General features: G+C 40.8%; 1 protein-coding gene across 1 annotated transcript in view; it reads right to left on the reverse strand.

The window, feature by feature from the left end:
* Positions 1 to 15537, reverse strand: part of GLDC (glycine decarboxylase) — a 92095-nt gene that overhangs the window by 36646 nt on the left and 39912 nt on the right. Inside the window, exons 9-15 of the mRNA XM_072841276.1 lie at positions 12075 to 12180; positions 10100 to 10239; positions 9273 to 9353; positions 6357 to 6454; positions 5530 to 5614; positions 5337 to 5378; positions 3495 to 3637 (exon numbers count right to left, since the gene is read on the reverse strand). Coding sequence (XP_072697377.1) covers positions 3495 to 3637; positions 5337 to 5378; positions 5530 to 5614; positions 6357 to 6454; positions 9273 to 9353; positions 10100 to 10239; positions 12075 to 12180 — 695 coding nt within the window. The remainder of the gene's footprint in view (positions 1 to 3494; positions 3638 to 5336; positions 5379 to 5529; positions 5615 to 6356; positions 6455 to 9272; positions 9354 to 10099; positions 10240 to 12074; positions 12181 to 15537) is intronic.

Genomic DNA, 15537 nt, shown 5'->3' on the forward strand with positions numbered 1-15537 from the left:
TAAACCAGATACAAAAGGACACATATAATTCCACCTAAATAACATACCTAGAGTAGTCAAGTTAATAGCCACAGAAAATAAAATCACGATTGTCAGGCACTGGGTTAAGAGAAAAATGAGGAGTTATTGTTTAATCGATACAGAGCTTTGATTTGGGAAGGCAGAAAGTTATGGAGATGAATGGTATTGATGGCTATAAAACAATGTCAATGTACTTCATGCTATTGAACTCTTAAAAATGGTTAAAATGACAAATTTTCATGTTCTGTGTATTTTACCACGATAAAAAAATTTAGAGTTGCAAAATATTTTTAATGCTACTTACTAAAATTTTGCCTTTATCTTTTAAATATCATATGATAACAAAAATGGAAAAGAAACATTTAGATGCAAAACTTTCTGGTGACTAGACTCTAGAACTCTATAGACATACTGACCGACTCCAATTAAATAGAAATGAAAACACCAGGAAATGGTCCCTGAATGATAATTGTATAATTTCAGGGCAGCCCGGGTGGCTCAGCGGTTTAGCGCTGGCTTCAGCCCAGGGCCGGATGCTGGAGACCCGGGATCGAGTCCCACATCAGGCTCCCTGCGTGGAGCCTGTGTCTCTGCCTCTCTCTCTCTGTGTGTCTCTCATGAATAAATAAATAAAATCTTTTTTTTAAAAAAAGGTATATAATTTCAGTGGCTGACATAATACAGTAAATTCTCCCTTTGTACAAAATTTTCAAGAAAACTTGTACTTCTTTTTACAATGATTATTAAGCCTACATCAGCACCTTGGATTGGAGTGGTCACTATCCAGCAATAAATCAGATGAATTAATCAATAAATAACCCTGTGGTAGACTAATAATAACTTAGAATATACATTATGAAACCTGGATATATCATTCACTTGAAGAGAGAAGGTTAGCACAAATAAACGAAGAGGATTAGAACAAGATAAAAATAAACTCCCTTACATATAGAATATATGGTGCATCCCTTCCTCTTTTCCCCAAACCTTAATCTCTGGAAGCATGGTCTATTTTCTCAACAAAAGAGAGAGCATTTCCTCATCTCCCATAGCAGTTCCTACTAAGAACATGAAATATCCTTCATCTGAGCCTCAACTTGCGGCACAGCTCCTATCACTTTCAAATTGGCTCTTGGAAATGAGTGTTCTAGCTGGGAATCTGTAAAAGTGGAGAAGGTATCGCTGACAGAAACGACATCCTGATAAAGATCTCCTTCCCTCCTATAAGACTGCGATGGGGTACTGAATCTCACTGCCAGTCATATGAGTGAGTTCAGCAGGACAGAGAAAGAGTGTTAGGTATATTAAGAAAAACAACAAAAAAACTTTGAAGACAGTGGTTCCTAACCTTGCCTCCCAATTGGGATCACCTGAGGAGCTTTAAAGAACTAGTCATGCCTGTGTCGACTCCCTCACACCCCTGTCTTTCCCTATCAAGATTATGATTCAATCTGGGATTGTGATCAGGACAACAGAATCTTTATGAATTCACAACATGAGTCCAATTTCCAGCCAAGATTGGAAACCATTGCGTCCTCATTCTTAGATCAGTCTTTCAGGACCCTGGTTGGGCCCTCAAATTGAGCTGCGAAAGTTAAGACAGTCCTAACAATTACTCTCCCATATGACACAGAAGATGTAATCCTATGCCATCACTAGAGGGCGAAGTTTCTTCATTTTCAACATTTAATTAAGGTATTATTGCCTCAGATTAATAATTCACTCAGGTTCCTCTTTTCTTAAAAGGGGGGGTGGGGTGCTGGATGATATTTTAATGAAGGTATGAAGCCTGACTTTCATGAACGTCATTCCTTCCTTATTTGCCATATGCTCCCTTCCTATAGGGTTTGTATTTTGTAGGCTACAGTTTTTACAAAGTGCATGGCTTTGCTGTATAGTTTATGTTGCCAAACAGGAGGTAGGACTTGATTGTATCTAAGATCTGGTTACTTTCTGTTTCAGGGAGTGAGAAGATAAATGTCTGTTTTAAAATTATTTGATTTTTGGAGTACCTGGGTGGCTCAGTCAGGTAAGCCTCCAACTCTTGGTTGTAACTCAGGTCATGACCTCACAAGCCCCACATTGGGCTCCTCACTTGGTAAGGAGTCTGCTGGAAGATTCTCTCTGTTGCTCCCCACCCCTCAAATAAAGCTTTTAAAAAATCATTTGATTAAAAACATAATAAAAATAAATGAATAAAAAATTATTTGAATTTTGTATCTTAAAATCTGGATTTCCAAAACAAGCTCCTGGGTAGTCAACGCTGAGGCTGCTGGTAGAAAATTACACGTTGAGTAGTAAGAAAGTGAAGAAGAAATGCAACTCTTCTTCTGAATATACTTAAAATGTGAACTCATGCTGATAAAAGTGTTTGTCTATCCATCGATCTATTCCCATGAAGACATATCACAAAAACCCAATGGATTCGAAATTGGCTGTGTACCATTTTGCTTTTAAAAATAAAGTTTCTTGGGGCACCTGGGTGGCTCAGTCAGCTAATATCTGCCTTCGGCTCAGGTTATGATCCCAGGGTCCTAGAATAAAGCCTCGCATTGGGCTCCCTGCTCAGCAGAAAGCTTGCTCCTCCTACTCCTGCTCCCCTTGCTTGTATTCTCTCTCTCTCCCACTGTTGAATAAATAAAATATTTTTAAGAAATAAATGAAGTTTCTTAGTCCTAATCCCTGGAAATTATGATCAGTAGGCCTCAAATGGGACAGACATTTGTACCTTTTAACAAGAATCCAGGAAATGTTGCTAGAGCCCTCTGCTTAAAAATAAATAAAAACCACTATTTGTAGAAGTTCTTACTTTACAGAAGCCAGAGGAGAGGCAGGGAACTTTCAAAGTTAGTGATAGAACAAACCAGTACATAGTTCTCCAGCCCCTACTGGACTGAAACATTGTTGCTTGTTAGGAGTTAACATTTGTACTGGATTCTGATTCTTGTTCTATGTCAGTGATGGATATAGTAACTAGTTTCCAAAGATGGCCCACAATAAATCACATCTCTGGACAGTCACAACCATGTGTTGTGCCCTCCTGCATTCAAACTGGTCTGGCCCTGTCACTTGCTTTAATTGATAGAATGCTCTGAAGTGATGCTGTGAAACTTCAGAGGCTGAGCCTTAAGAGGTCTGCAGCTTCCACATTCTTCCACCATGGAACACTCCACTTTGAACCTAGACATCATTCAGGGAGGAATAAAGCTCAAGCAAGCACATGGAGAGGTCTACATGAACAAGAAACAAGGCTCGGGTCAACATCCTCAACTGAGCTCCCAGCCAATAGCCCATCATTAACTTGCCAGCTATGTGGATGTGGCTACTTTGGACCTACCAGCCATGCACCCCAGGGAAGTTGAACTGTCTACTCGACTATCACAATGATACAAAATTGTTTCAAGCCTCAATGTTTTGGGGTGAGTATTACACCATAAGAGATAGCTAAAGTGACAAGAGAAGAAATCTCGTACCTGTTAGGCTGGAAAGAGATTCGGTCATAGCCCGTGAGTTCACACAAGTCTTTCTCAAGCTCTCGGAAAAGTTGCTGATAGCCTTGAGCTTGGTCCAGAGGCACAAATGGGTGGATGTTTGCAAATTCTTTCCATGTGATAGGCTGAAGAACAGGGGAGAAAACACATGCATATGTACAATTGTAACAGTAATAACAATACTAACTTTAATAATGATGATGATGACAAAGTGCTTACTATGTGCCAGGCACTGTTTTAAGCACTTTAAATACATTAATTCATTAAATCTCACCACAATTTTACCAAGTGCTATTACTACCTTCATTTTATAAGTGGGTCACAAAGGCCTAGAAAAGGAACTTAGACAAAAATGCAAACTTTTTCTATTTTTTCAGGAACAAAAAGTCCCCAGATAGATTTGTATCCATGAAACCCAATGAGTTGTTTCAGGTAGTTTACTTGAACTCATATACAGCACACATATTATTCTCTCTTCAAGGAACAGAATAAGACACAAACAAAAGCAAATGGGAAAAACTCTTCTGATCACAATATAAAATGATCTCCTCTGCCTGAAATGATTTGTCATATCAGAGTAATCCTGTGGAAAAAAGGAAAGGGACACCTGGGTGGCTCAGTGGTTAAGCAACTGCCTTCGGCTAAGGGAGTGATCCTGCAGTCCCAGGATCCAGTCCCACATCGGGCTCCCTGCATGGAGCCTGCTTCTCCCTCTGCCTATGTCTCTGCCTCTCTCATAAATAAATAAATAAAATCTTTTAAAAAAGGCAAAAGACAGTTTTGCTAAAATGGATCCTAGCCTAGTAGAGCTACTTAGCAACCACAAGAGCAGGTTACATAAATCTGCTGTTGACAAAAGAAATAAATGAAAACCTCCAATCTCTACCCATCTGGTACTATGAGTGGATTTCTCGAAAGAAGTCTTAAGGTTCTAAATTCTACTGAGCTTAACAACTGCAGGTTGCTAAAAGCTTTTTACATCCAGGTTTAAAAGGGGGAGTAGGAGGGACACCTGGGTGGTGGCTCAGTGGTTGAGCATCTGTCTTTGGCTCCGGTTGTGATCCCAAGGTCCAAGGACTGAGTCCAGCATCAGGTTCCCTGCAGGGAGCCTGGTTCTCCCTCTGCCTGTGTCTCTGCCTCTCTTCTCTCTCTCTCTCTCTTTCTCTGTCTCTCATGAATAAACAGATACAGTCTTAAAAGGAGGGGGGATAGGAATGGCACCTGGCTGGCTCAGTCACTAGACATGTGACTCTTGGTCTCAGGCTTGTAGTTCAAGCCCCACAATGGGTGTAGAGAGTACTTAAAGATAAAATCTATAAATAAACAAATAAGCAGGGCAACAGGAAAGCATAAATGTTATATATTTAATTTTTTAATTTTTAAATTTAAATTCAATTAACATAAGTGTATTATTAGTTTCAGATAATTTTACTTATAAATTTAAACGATCAAGTTGCAACAAAGTTGGGGTTTCTCATAAGATTGAACAGCAAGGTAAAGATGGGATGCATGGGTGGCTCAGTTGGTAAGCATCTGCCTTTGGCTCAGATCATGATCCCAGGGTCCTGGGACGGAGCCCTTCACTGGGCAACTTGCTCAGGGGGGAGCCTTCTTCTTCTCCCTCTGCCCCTCCCTGCCCCACTATACTCTCTCTCTTTCTCTCATGCAAATAAATAAAATCTTTTTAAAAAAAGAATAGTAAGGCAAAGAATTATTCAGGTAGTTTTTAAATCACAGTCCTAGTAGCTTTCTCTAGTTATCTACTTATGTACAAGCTAGAACACTGCTCCTCATAAGTTCCCTCTTAAGAAGTGTCTTACTTACTGTGAGTTCAGATGAGCTGTTGAGCTTCATGGTACAGGACCCCTTTAAGGACATCCAAAATGTATCATGTTAGTTATTTCCTCTTGACCCTCTATCCCCCCACACAGCCACCCCTTCATCCGTCTTTTGCAACCCAAAGATATGGGACCAGGGATGGGATTCGAAGTAGGAATAAAGTAGGAATAACAATTACCAGTGGAATCATGCTGTGAACAAGGGAAATGTCTTTGTTTTCCAATTTCTTCATATATCGGACAATGTTTGTTTCTGAGTGATAGCTGTAAACACAAAACACGTGATTTGGGGCATTATAATGAGGTAAGAGTCCACATACATTCTCCTGATGAAAGCTAAGACACACAGATCTACCTTCAAAATACAGATCAAATTGAGCCAGGGGCAACATGCCAATAAAGCATCAGAAAGAAGGACATGGAACCCTCACCCCCACCCCGCCCAATCTCAGGTGATACACTAGGACAAAAAGTTTCTGTGGGCAGAAGAGGAAGAAGAGAGGGAAGAGGATGTTGAGTTCCTGGATATGAACTTCAATCTGGCAACCAGGCATCCATACTCCCCTCTTCCTTACGAGTGGGCTTAGGGGTTACACTGCCAATGGAGCAGAGCCATACCAGGGGGTGGCTTTGCCAAAATCAGGAATGGAATCCTTATGGTAATGGTTTTATTAGTGAGCCACAGCTGAGCCACAATAACCAAAACCACATCATAGTTGGATCCAGAAGCCACACTCTTGGGGTGCCTGGATGGCTCAGTTGGTTGAGTCCCCCACTCTTGGTTTTGGCTCAGGTGATGAATCTCATGGGTCATGAGATCAAGCCCCATGTCAGGCTCCGAGCTCAGTGGGAAGTCTTCTTAAGATTCTCTCGCTTTGCCCCTCCCCCAACTTACACTCTCTCACTCGCTCTCTCTAAAATAAATAAATATTTAAAATAACTTTTTTTAAAAAAAGCAGCCACTCTATATCCTACTCCCAAGCCACAGCACACAAGCCACACAAACCTGTTGAACACTTGATGTGTGAGGAATGAGCTAGTTCTCTTGAAAGCAGTTCCTGGAATACCTCTCTGCTCCTCACCCATGCTTTCAGCAACCAGCTCCTATTTGGAGAGACCACAGACTAAATGGCAAGAAGCATGCCTGCAAGCACATGTGGAGATCCAGGCTTCTAGTTGGCACGTATCCCAACAAAGCACTAGAGATCTACTACCACCGCCCAACCCCCTAGCATTTGGCCTGGTGACAGGTATCAGGTATCAGGAGTCAGGTATCAGGTATCAGGTATCAGGTAACAGGTATCAGGAGTCACGAATTGTGGCAATTTTTCATAGCAACATTTTTAAATTCTATTAACCTTTGCCAGAGGAAAAATGAATTTTTATTGTATTCCACCCCCAAAAGACTTATCCAGAATGTTCCTTGAATAATGAAGTTCCAGTAAGTTATTTTAAAGAGCTATCAAAAAGTCATGATGGGGCACCAGGGTGGCTCAGGCAGTTAAGCATTCAAATCTTGACTTCCACTCAGGTCACAATCTCAAGGTCTTGGGATTGAGCCCTACTTCCAGCACTGTGCTCAGCAGGGTGGCTGAGATTCTCTTTCTCTCTCTCCTTCTGCCCCAACCCTCTGCATTGCGCAGACTCACACGCTCTCCCCTCCCCCATCAATTAAATAAATCTTTTAAAAAATAGTTATGATGGGGCTCTGGGTGGCTCTTGATTAAGAGTCTTCCTTCAGCTCAGGTCATGATCCTGGAGTCCCAGAATGGAGCTCGCCCATGGAGCCCCACCTTAGGCTCCCTGCTGAGTCTGCTTCTCCTTCTGTCCCTCCCCCTGCTTCTTCTCTCACTCACTCTCTTAAATAAAGAAAAATCTTTTTTTTTTTAAAGTAATGATGACAACATTCAAGTGGGGACTCTCACTTGACACTGCTTTTATCTTCGAGAACAATTCTAATAAAACACATGTGCCAAGAGCATTCAGTGGGCAAAAGGACAATCTCTTCAACAGTCAATGCTGAGAAAACTGGATATCCACATGCAAAGGAGTGAGTTGGACCCTCACCTTAAACCATATACAAAAACTAACTCAAAGTAAAGACCTACATTTAAAAGCCAAAACTATAATACTCTTAAGAAGAAAACACAGGCACAAATCTGCATGATCTTGGATTCTCAAATATGATACCAAAAGCATAAGAAACAAAAGAAAAAGTGAATAAAGAGGACTTCAATTAAATTTAAAAACTTTTATATATCAAAGGAGACAACCCACAAGGGCAACCCAGGTGGCTCAGTAGTTTAGCACCGCCTTCAGCCCAGGGCCTGATCCTGGAGACCAGGGATCAAGTCCCACATCAGGCTCCTTACATGGAGCCTGCTTCTGCCTCTGCCTGTGTCTCTGCCTCTCTTCTCTCTCTCTCTGTGCCTCTCATGAAGAAATAAACAAAATCTTAAAAGAAAAGAAAAGAAAACAACCCACATAGCAGGAGAAAATGTGTGCATATCATATCTAAGAAGGGTTTTAATATCCAGAATATATAAATACAATGGCTTGGTTTCATTCTGCTCCAGGCTGATAGTACACCTACCAAGAGCCCTCGGTGGGTGCTCTATAAATTTCCCTTAAATGCATGGAACCTGTGATTAAATTTAATAGAGAGTTCTAAGGGGAAGATGGCTTATTCAGTCCTATTTATTAATTAAGGCTTAATACAGTGTGATATCTCATTGATGATTTACAACTGTTATCTAGTACTCAAGTCCTCTCTTAAAGAGTACATTGACAACCAGGATGCCACCACTCAGTGCTCTGGAACCACTGGTATAATAAACATTTCCTTCCACTGATCCATTCAACCATATTCATTGAGTGCTTCCTGTGCACCGGGCCCTGACTGTTGTGATTAACATCTTGCCCCTGGTTACGTATGTAATGACTGCTCCATCTTTCCATCTTCGTCCCAGGGAACTGTAGTGTTTCTCCTTATGTGGCCCTGATGTTTTTCATTGGTTTTAGAAACCAACTCAGTCACATTGAACTGCCTACCCCTAGTTCACATTGTAATCTTTCTCCTTAAGCTTTTATTGTTTATTTGCCAGTGTCTCACCTCTGACCCCATCCTCCCTGTTCCTCAACTATGCCATCTTTATTGGAGAACTCCTACCCATCGTTGTTCAGAACTCAGCTTAGGACAATTTCTCCAAGTCTTGGTGAGAAGTCCTTCCTCTGTGCTCACAGAGCATCTTTGGATATCATCTATCATAACATATCACTTGGATTTGAATCTTGTGAGTGTCTGAGTCCCCATTAGACTATAAACTCTATTGGGCAGGAATCATGTCTAATTCAGCACCATCCTCAGGGCTTAGTATAGTAGCTGCCATGTACGCAATAAATATTCAATAAATGCCACAAACTCAATAAAGGTGTTCAATAAATGTTACATGAACAAGTATTTTCCCAGAACAGACATAACCAAGACGGCAGGACCATAATTCTCTGTATCATGGACAGTTTCAATTGAATACCATTAACAATGCTCCCACATAGCCTGGCTGCAAGGTCCTAGCTAGGGCCCACAATAGTGACTATAGCTATCAGGGATGGTCAGGGGTATATTGTAATAGCAGGCCACCCAATGTCACACTGGAGCCACAAGAGGCCAAGTCATCTTTGACAACACCTCAAACAGTCATTATGAGAAATGTATCTTTTTTTAAGGTTTTATTTATTTGAGACAGAGAAAGTGACAGAAAGCACAAGCAGGGAAGAGAGGAAGAAGCAGGCTCCCCATGGAGCAGGGAGCCTTACTTGGGGCTCCATCCCATGGCCCGGGACCACGACTCAAGCTGAAGACAGATGCTCAACCAACTAAGCCACACAGGTCCCCAGAAATGCATCTTCTTAATATACTTACTGCAGATGACTCACAGCCAAAGATCCACAACAAGTCATCCAGATCTTTTTCATTGACTGTTTCATCAAGAGAAATCCCAAGCTATAGAAATGAAATAAAAGGGAAAACATTAGCCCTAATCACCAACACCAGTGGAGAAACCCCAAGAGGTCAATGGGACTTAGGTACTGGATAAAACTCCCAGTTATTCCAAAATATCTGGGTGCCATTATATCCAAGTTTGGACCTTAGGTGAAGATGACTAGATGAGTACCAGACTTCATAAAATTTAGAGTTTTGTGAGCCACTTCTAGACTCTCAGTCTGGTGTCTACAGGCCACCCCTATTGACACTAGATATATTTACTCTTTTCTTCCCTTAACTTTATCACTTATCATAGTCATTACCTTCAACAGTCATATTGTGAAGGGTATTATGAGCAAAATATGTGCCTAAGAGTCCCATACACGAACTCACAGTCTTAAGTAAAACTAAGAATGAATTATTCTTTATTTGAAAGTCATAATGTTATGAGTTGGAAATGAAAATTTTTTATAAAGTATAGATTGTTCCCAAGATTCCAAAACTGATTTTAAGAAGAAAATTTTTAACAAGTCAAGGAATTTTTTTTAAGATTTTTTTTTTTTTAAATTCATGAGAGACACACAGAGAGAGAGGCAGAGACAAAGGCAGAGGGAGAAGCAGGCTCCATGCAGGGAACCCGATGTGGGACTCGATCCCGTGTCTCCAGGATCACACCCTGGGCTAAAGGCGGCGCTAAACCGCTGAGTCACCCGGGCTGCCCAAGAAATTATAGAGTACTGTAAAAATGGAAAACTTTTACTTACTGTGCCATCCTCAAAGAGCCGAAAATTGACTTGCCGCTGAGTGGCCCGGTCCAGGACCTCCTTCACTGAGCAGCCACACTGAATCTTCAAAGTGTCAAAGAATAAGTCATGCTGGAGTTGATGCCCTGCTCGCTTGAGACCTAGACAAGATAGGAGAGCCACCAGTCCCCAATATAGAAATCTGCTCCTCTGCCCCTGACATTTTCAGAGAAATAAAGAGGTAAATTGTTTTTAAAGATTTTATTTGTTTATTTGTTTGTTTTAGAGAGAGAGCACAAGCAGGGGGAAGGGAGGACCAGTAGACTCTGCGCTGAGTGCAGAGCCTGAAGTGGGGCTCCATACCACGACCCTGAGATGACCTGAGCTGAAATCAATAGCAGGATGCATGGTGCACCTGGGTGGCTCAGTCAGTTAATCATCTATCTTCGGCTCAGGTTATGATCTAAGGGTATATTTTTTTAAGATTTTATTTATTTATTCATAAGAGACAGACAGAGAGAGAGAGAGAGAGAGAGAGAGGCAGAGACCCAGGCAAAGCAAGAAGCAAGCTCCATGCAAGGAGCCCGATGCAGGACTCGATCCCGGGTCTCCAGGACCATGCCCTGAGCCAAAGGCAGACATCCAACCGCTGAGCCACCTAGGCGTCCCTACCTTAAAAAATTCTTAATGAATATCTTGCTTTTCTACAGATTGATATCCATCATTACTTTTAATGTCAATAGAATATTCAAATATATACATGTAACATAATTTAATCAAATCTCAGGCATTTAGGCTGTTTCTAAGATTGTGGTATTATAAATAATGTTTCCTTTTTATTATAAGCAATGTTTCAATGAATACCCTTTACATCCTTCCCTAATTATCTCCTTTAGATACATTTCTAGAATTAGAATTTTGGGGGATCCCTGAGTGTCGCAGCAGTTTGGTGCCTGTCTTCAGCACATGGCATGATCCTGGAGTCCTGGAATCGAGTCCCACATTGGGTTCCCTGCATGGAGCCTGCTTCTCCCTCTGCCTATATTTCTGCGTCTCTCTCTCTCTATCTCTATCTCTCATGAATAAATAAATAAAATCTTAAAAAATAAACAGAATTATTTATTCAAACTATAGGCACATTTTAAAAGCTTTTGATATGTATTGCTTATGTGCCCTCATAAAACTTGTACCAACATCAGCATTCTTTTTGTCTTTACCAAAGTAATGAAGAAACACTATTGTTTCAATTTACACTTCCTTAATAGTAAGATTGAAATTTTACATATTTATTGCCATTTATTTCTATATTTCCTTCTTTTAAAATTACATTTAGGCACTTGGTAATGCAGTCAGTTAAGCACTTGACTTTGTTTCAGCTCAGGTTGTGACTTCAGGATCATGAGATGGATCCGACCCTCTGTCAGGCTCTGCACTTAAGATTCTCTCTCCCTATCCCCCTGCCCCTCCTCCTAGTTCTCTCTCTGTCTCTCTAAAATAAAATAAATAAATCATTAAAAAAAATAATAATACAATTTAAGTCCTTTGCCTATTTTTCTGAGTGATCATCCCTTTTTTAAGGGGTTAGGGAGTAAATAAGATACCTTCATATTAAAATTTTTAATGCAGGGGAAGCCTGGGTGGCTCAGTGGTTGGGCGTTTGCCTTTGGCTCAGGGTGTGACCCCAGAGTCCCGGGATCAAGTCCCACATCGGGCTCCCTACACGGAGCCTGCTTCTCCCTCTGCCTGTGTCTCTGCTTCGCTCTCTGCGTGTGTCTGTCATCAATAAATAAATAAAATCTTTAAAATAAAAAATAAAAAAAATTTTTAATGCAAAATAAATAAATAAAAATTTTTAATGCCTAGTGTATCAGAAATGTCAAAAGTTTCTTTCCATTTTTTTATGCAGAATTGGACATACAGTGAGTTTTCTATTTTACTTACTCAGGCTTATCACTCTTGTTATGACCCAAAATTATTAAACAGATAAGTGACTCACCTTCAGACAAAATCAAAGTGGCATTATGTACCCTCCTAGCAATATGCTCCAGCCCACGGGAACCATGGTAGATTGCAAACATGGCAGCCATGTTTGCCAAGAGAGCCTAAAACAACAAAGAACATTAAGAAATCACGTTCAATAATGTGTTGAACACAATTAGTGGGAAGGAGTATTATTTTCACTTGAAGTGTCAAAATTGAAAACAGAGACAAAACAAAATGATCAGATTTCCTGGATTCTCTATGATAGTAGACGATTGTTTATAACCTCTGACTATCTCAGGAGCAAACACAGCATCCAAGATACCCTGGAGTCACGATACTAAACCTTCAAATTTGGTCACTATAATGGAGGAGTTTCATCCATGCAATATAATCATGTCACACATAAGGGGGAAGATAGGGTTGTCATTAAACATTGAGAAGCAGTATTTCATGTTGAAAAGACAAGAGGAGCAATAAAGGTGTCAGGAAAAAAAAAATGAGATCCAAGAATTTTATATTCAGTTAAACGGTCTTGAAGGATAAAAGCAACAGTAATTTTCAAATACACAAGAACTCAGGGCAGCATTAGAAGCTGAATTTCAGCCAACCAAGGGATGAATGGCGATTGTGTGGCAAAGGACTACCAAAAATGAAAATGCAGGACACAAGGGAATAAAACCAAAATGAACTGGCAGGACTTACATTAGAAAGAGAAAATCAGAGCCTCTTGGTTATTCCTAGCTCAAAGCAAAGTCACTTTCTCAGGTAAAGATATCTCCCTTGACTACGGGATTGAGGTTTCGCAAAAACATTTACAGGGAAGCGTGTGTTTTTTGTGGAACAGAAAATAGAAAGGAATCTACCAGAATCTCTCAGAGGTAAGGAGCACAGACAGCTCCAGGGATGCTTCAGTGAGGAAGCCCTGCATGGGGAACAAGCAAAGGACTCATTGTGATGGCATATTGAGTTAGGGAAAAGGATAAAAAGAGGATGGCTATGATTAGAGACCAAATGAGTGACAATGTGGCAAAAAAGGATGGAGGCTCATCTCGTGCTTGTCTTGATCCCTTCCCTTATCTTCGTTATCACCCTACATCCTGCCAATCAGCAATCTTCTAACCATGCAGTATCATCCCTGCCCCCAGGTAACTGGTCCCAACTCAAGTCTCAGATTCCTCTCCTGCCCAGTCTAATCTATTCTCCCACTGCCACTCCCATTTTACTGCTCCAGTACCATTTTAGTTTCTGATGTTTCCAGTCCCACTAGGGACTTTTCTCCTAATGTCCTAAGTCAGTTAAAATCACCTTCCCAGCCAATCACCCCAGTAGGAAGGGCATCTAAGAAAACATAGTGCTTTAAAGTTGGATGATGTTCAATATAGGTTCTATTTTGTTAGGTACACATTTTCCCTGCTAGGCTACCAAAAAGAATCCAAGGAACCACTGCAAAACAAGAAACAGCTCTCAAAAGATGCTAGAAAGTGAAACCCACAGTCAATAAAGACAACGCAGAGGAAAGGAAGACCCCTGGGGCGCCTGGGTGGCTCAGTTAAGCAAGTGACTCTTGACTGTGGCTCAAAGAACACAAAAATAGACTTTCTTGGACCAAAATTCTGAGAGTATAGATGCTCTGTGGACTCAGTATAACAATTAAATACAGAAGCACTACCACACCTTCCAGCTATGGAGAAGGCAAATCAAACAATCCATGACACCGTGTATCCAAATGCTTACAACTACTGCTGGGAAACAAAAAACTCAGGCCTGATATTCACAGAGTCCTCTGGAATCCTCTCATCACAACAACCTTGTAGAGAGTGGTTCATGTCCCTTTTTAATGTAGAGATGATTTTTTTCCACCAACAGGAGACTGTATCAAATGACTGGCCAACAATTTGATGACAAATATTAAACAATTTTTAGAATCTTAGAAAGATGTTAGAATTCCAAAGAAGGGATGCCTGGGGGCCCAATGGCTGAGCGTCCACCTTTGGCTCAGGTCATGACATGTCCTACGATCAAGTCCCACATTTGGCTCCCCACAGGGAGCCTGCTCCTCCCGCTGCCTCTACCTATGTCTCGGTCTCTCTCTCTCTCTGTCTCTCATGAATAAATCAGTAAAATCTTAAATAAAAAAATAAAAAGAACTCCAAAGGAAGTTCAGGAAATAAAGACCAAGAAAATTCAAATTTCCCAGATAATTTGGACAAACTTAATATAATCAGTATACTTAAAAGTTTTTAAAAAAATAATCAAAAGCTCGTGATTAAAGGTTGCTCAAAACCATTAGTTTTGGGAAGCCTGGGAGGCTCAGTGGTTGAGCGTCTGCCTTTGGCTCTGGGTGTGATCCCAGAGCCCTGGGATCGAGTCCCACATCAGGCTCCCTGCATGGTGCCTGCTTCTCCCTCTGCCCGTGTCTCTGCCTCTGTGTGTGTCTCTCATGAATAAATAAAATCTTTAAAAAAAAGAAACCAACACATTAGTTTAAGAGAAATGCATATGAAAACCACAATGAAATATCACTTCAAACTCACTAGGATGGCTATAGCTGAAAAGACAGGCAATAACAAGCATTGGTGAAAATATGGAGAAATTACAACCCTCGTAACACTTGTGGAGGAAATACAAAATAACGAAGCCACTTTGTAAAACACTCTGGAAGTTCCTCAAAACTACCTCAATGTAGGTTCATAATATGGCCCAGTAATTCTACTCCTAGGTATATGCCTAAGAGAACTGAAAACATATCGACTCACAAAATCTTGTACATGAATGTGTGTAGTGGCTTTATTCAAGGTACCTAAAAGTGGAAACAACCCAAATATCCATCACTTGATGAATGGATAAACAAAAAGTAGTATGTCCATACAATGGGATATTATTCAGCCTTTAAAAAAAGAAGCACGAGGGATCCCTGGGTGGCGCAGCGGTTTGGCGCCTGCCTTTGGCCCAGGGCGCGATCCTGGAGACCCGGGATCGAATCCCACGTCGGGCTCCCAGTGCATGGAGCCTGCTTCTCCCTCTGCCTGTGTCTTTGCCTCTCTCTCTCTCTCTGTGACTATCATAAATTTAAAAAAAAAGAAGAAGAAAGAAAGGGACTTTGCCTTAATTAAAAAAAAAAAAATTTGCATTGAATCTGTAAACCTATTTGAAGATTGATAAGTCTGTAATGTTGATCATTCTTATCTGTGAAAATGGATTAAATATTGATTTAAAAAAAAAAATGGGATCCCTGGGTGGCGCAGCGGTTTAGCGCCTGTCTTTGGCCCAGGGCGTGATCCTGGAGACCCGTGATCGAATCCCACATCGGGCTCCCAGTGCATGGAGCCTGCTCCTCCCTCTGCCTCTCTCTCTCTCTCTGTGTGACTATCATAAATAAATAAAAATTAAAAAAAAAAAGCATGGATTCATACTACAATAAGGATGAACCTTGAAATCATTATGCTAAGTGAAAGAAGCCAGGCACAAGAGGCCAT

This window comes from Canis lupus, chromosome 10 (genome assembly GCF_048164855.1).
Source record: "Canis lupus baileyi chromosome 10, mCanLup2.hap1, whole genome shotgun sequence".
In the NCBI taxonomy this organism is placed as follows: domain Eukaryota; kingdom Metazoa; phylum Chordata; class Mammalia; order Carnivora; family Canidae; genus Canis; species Canis lupus.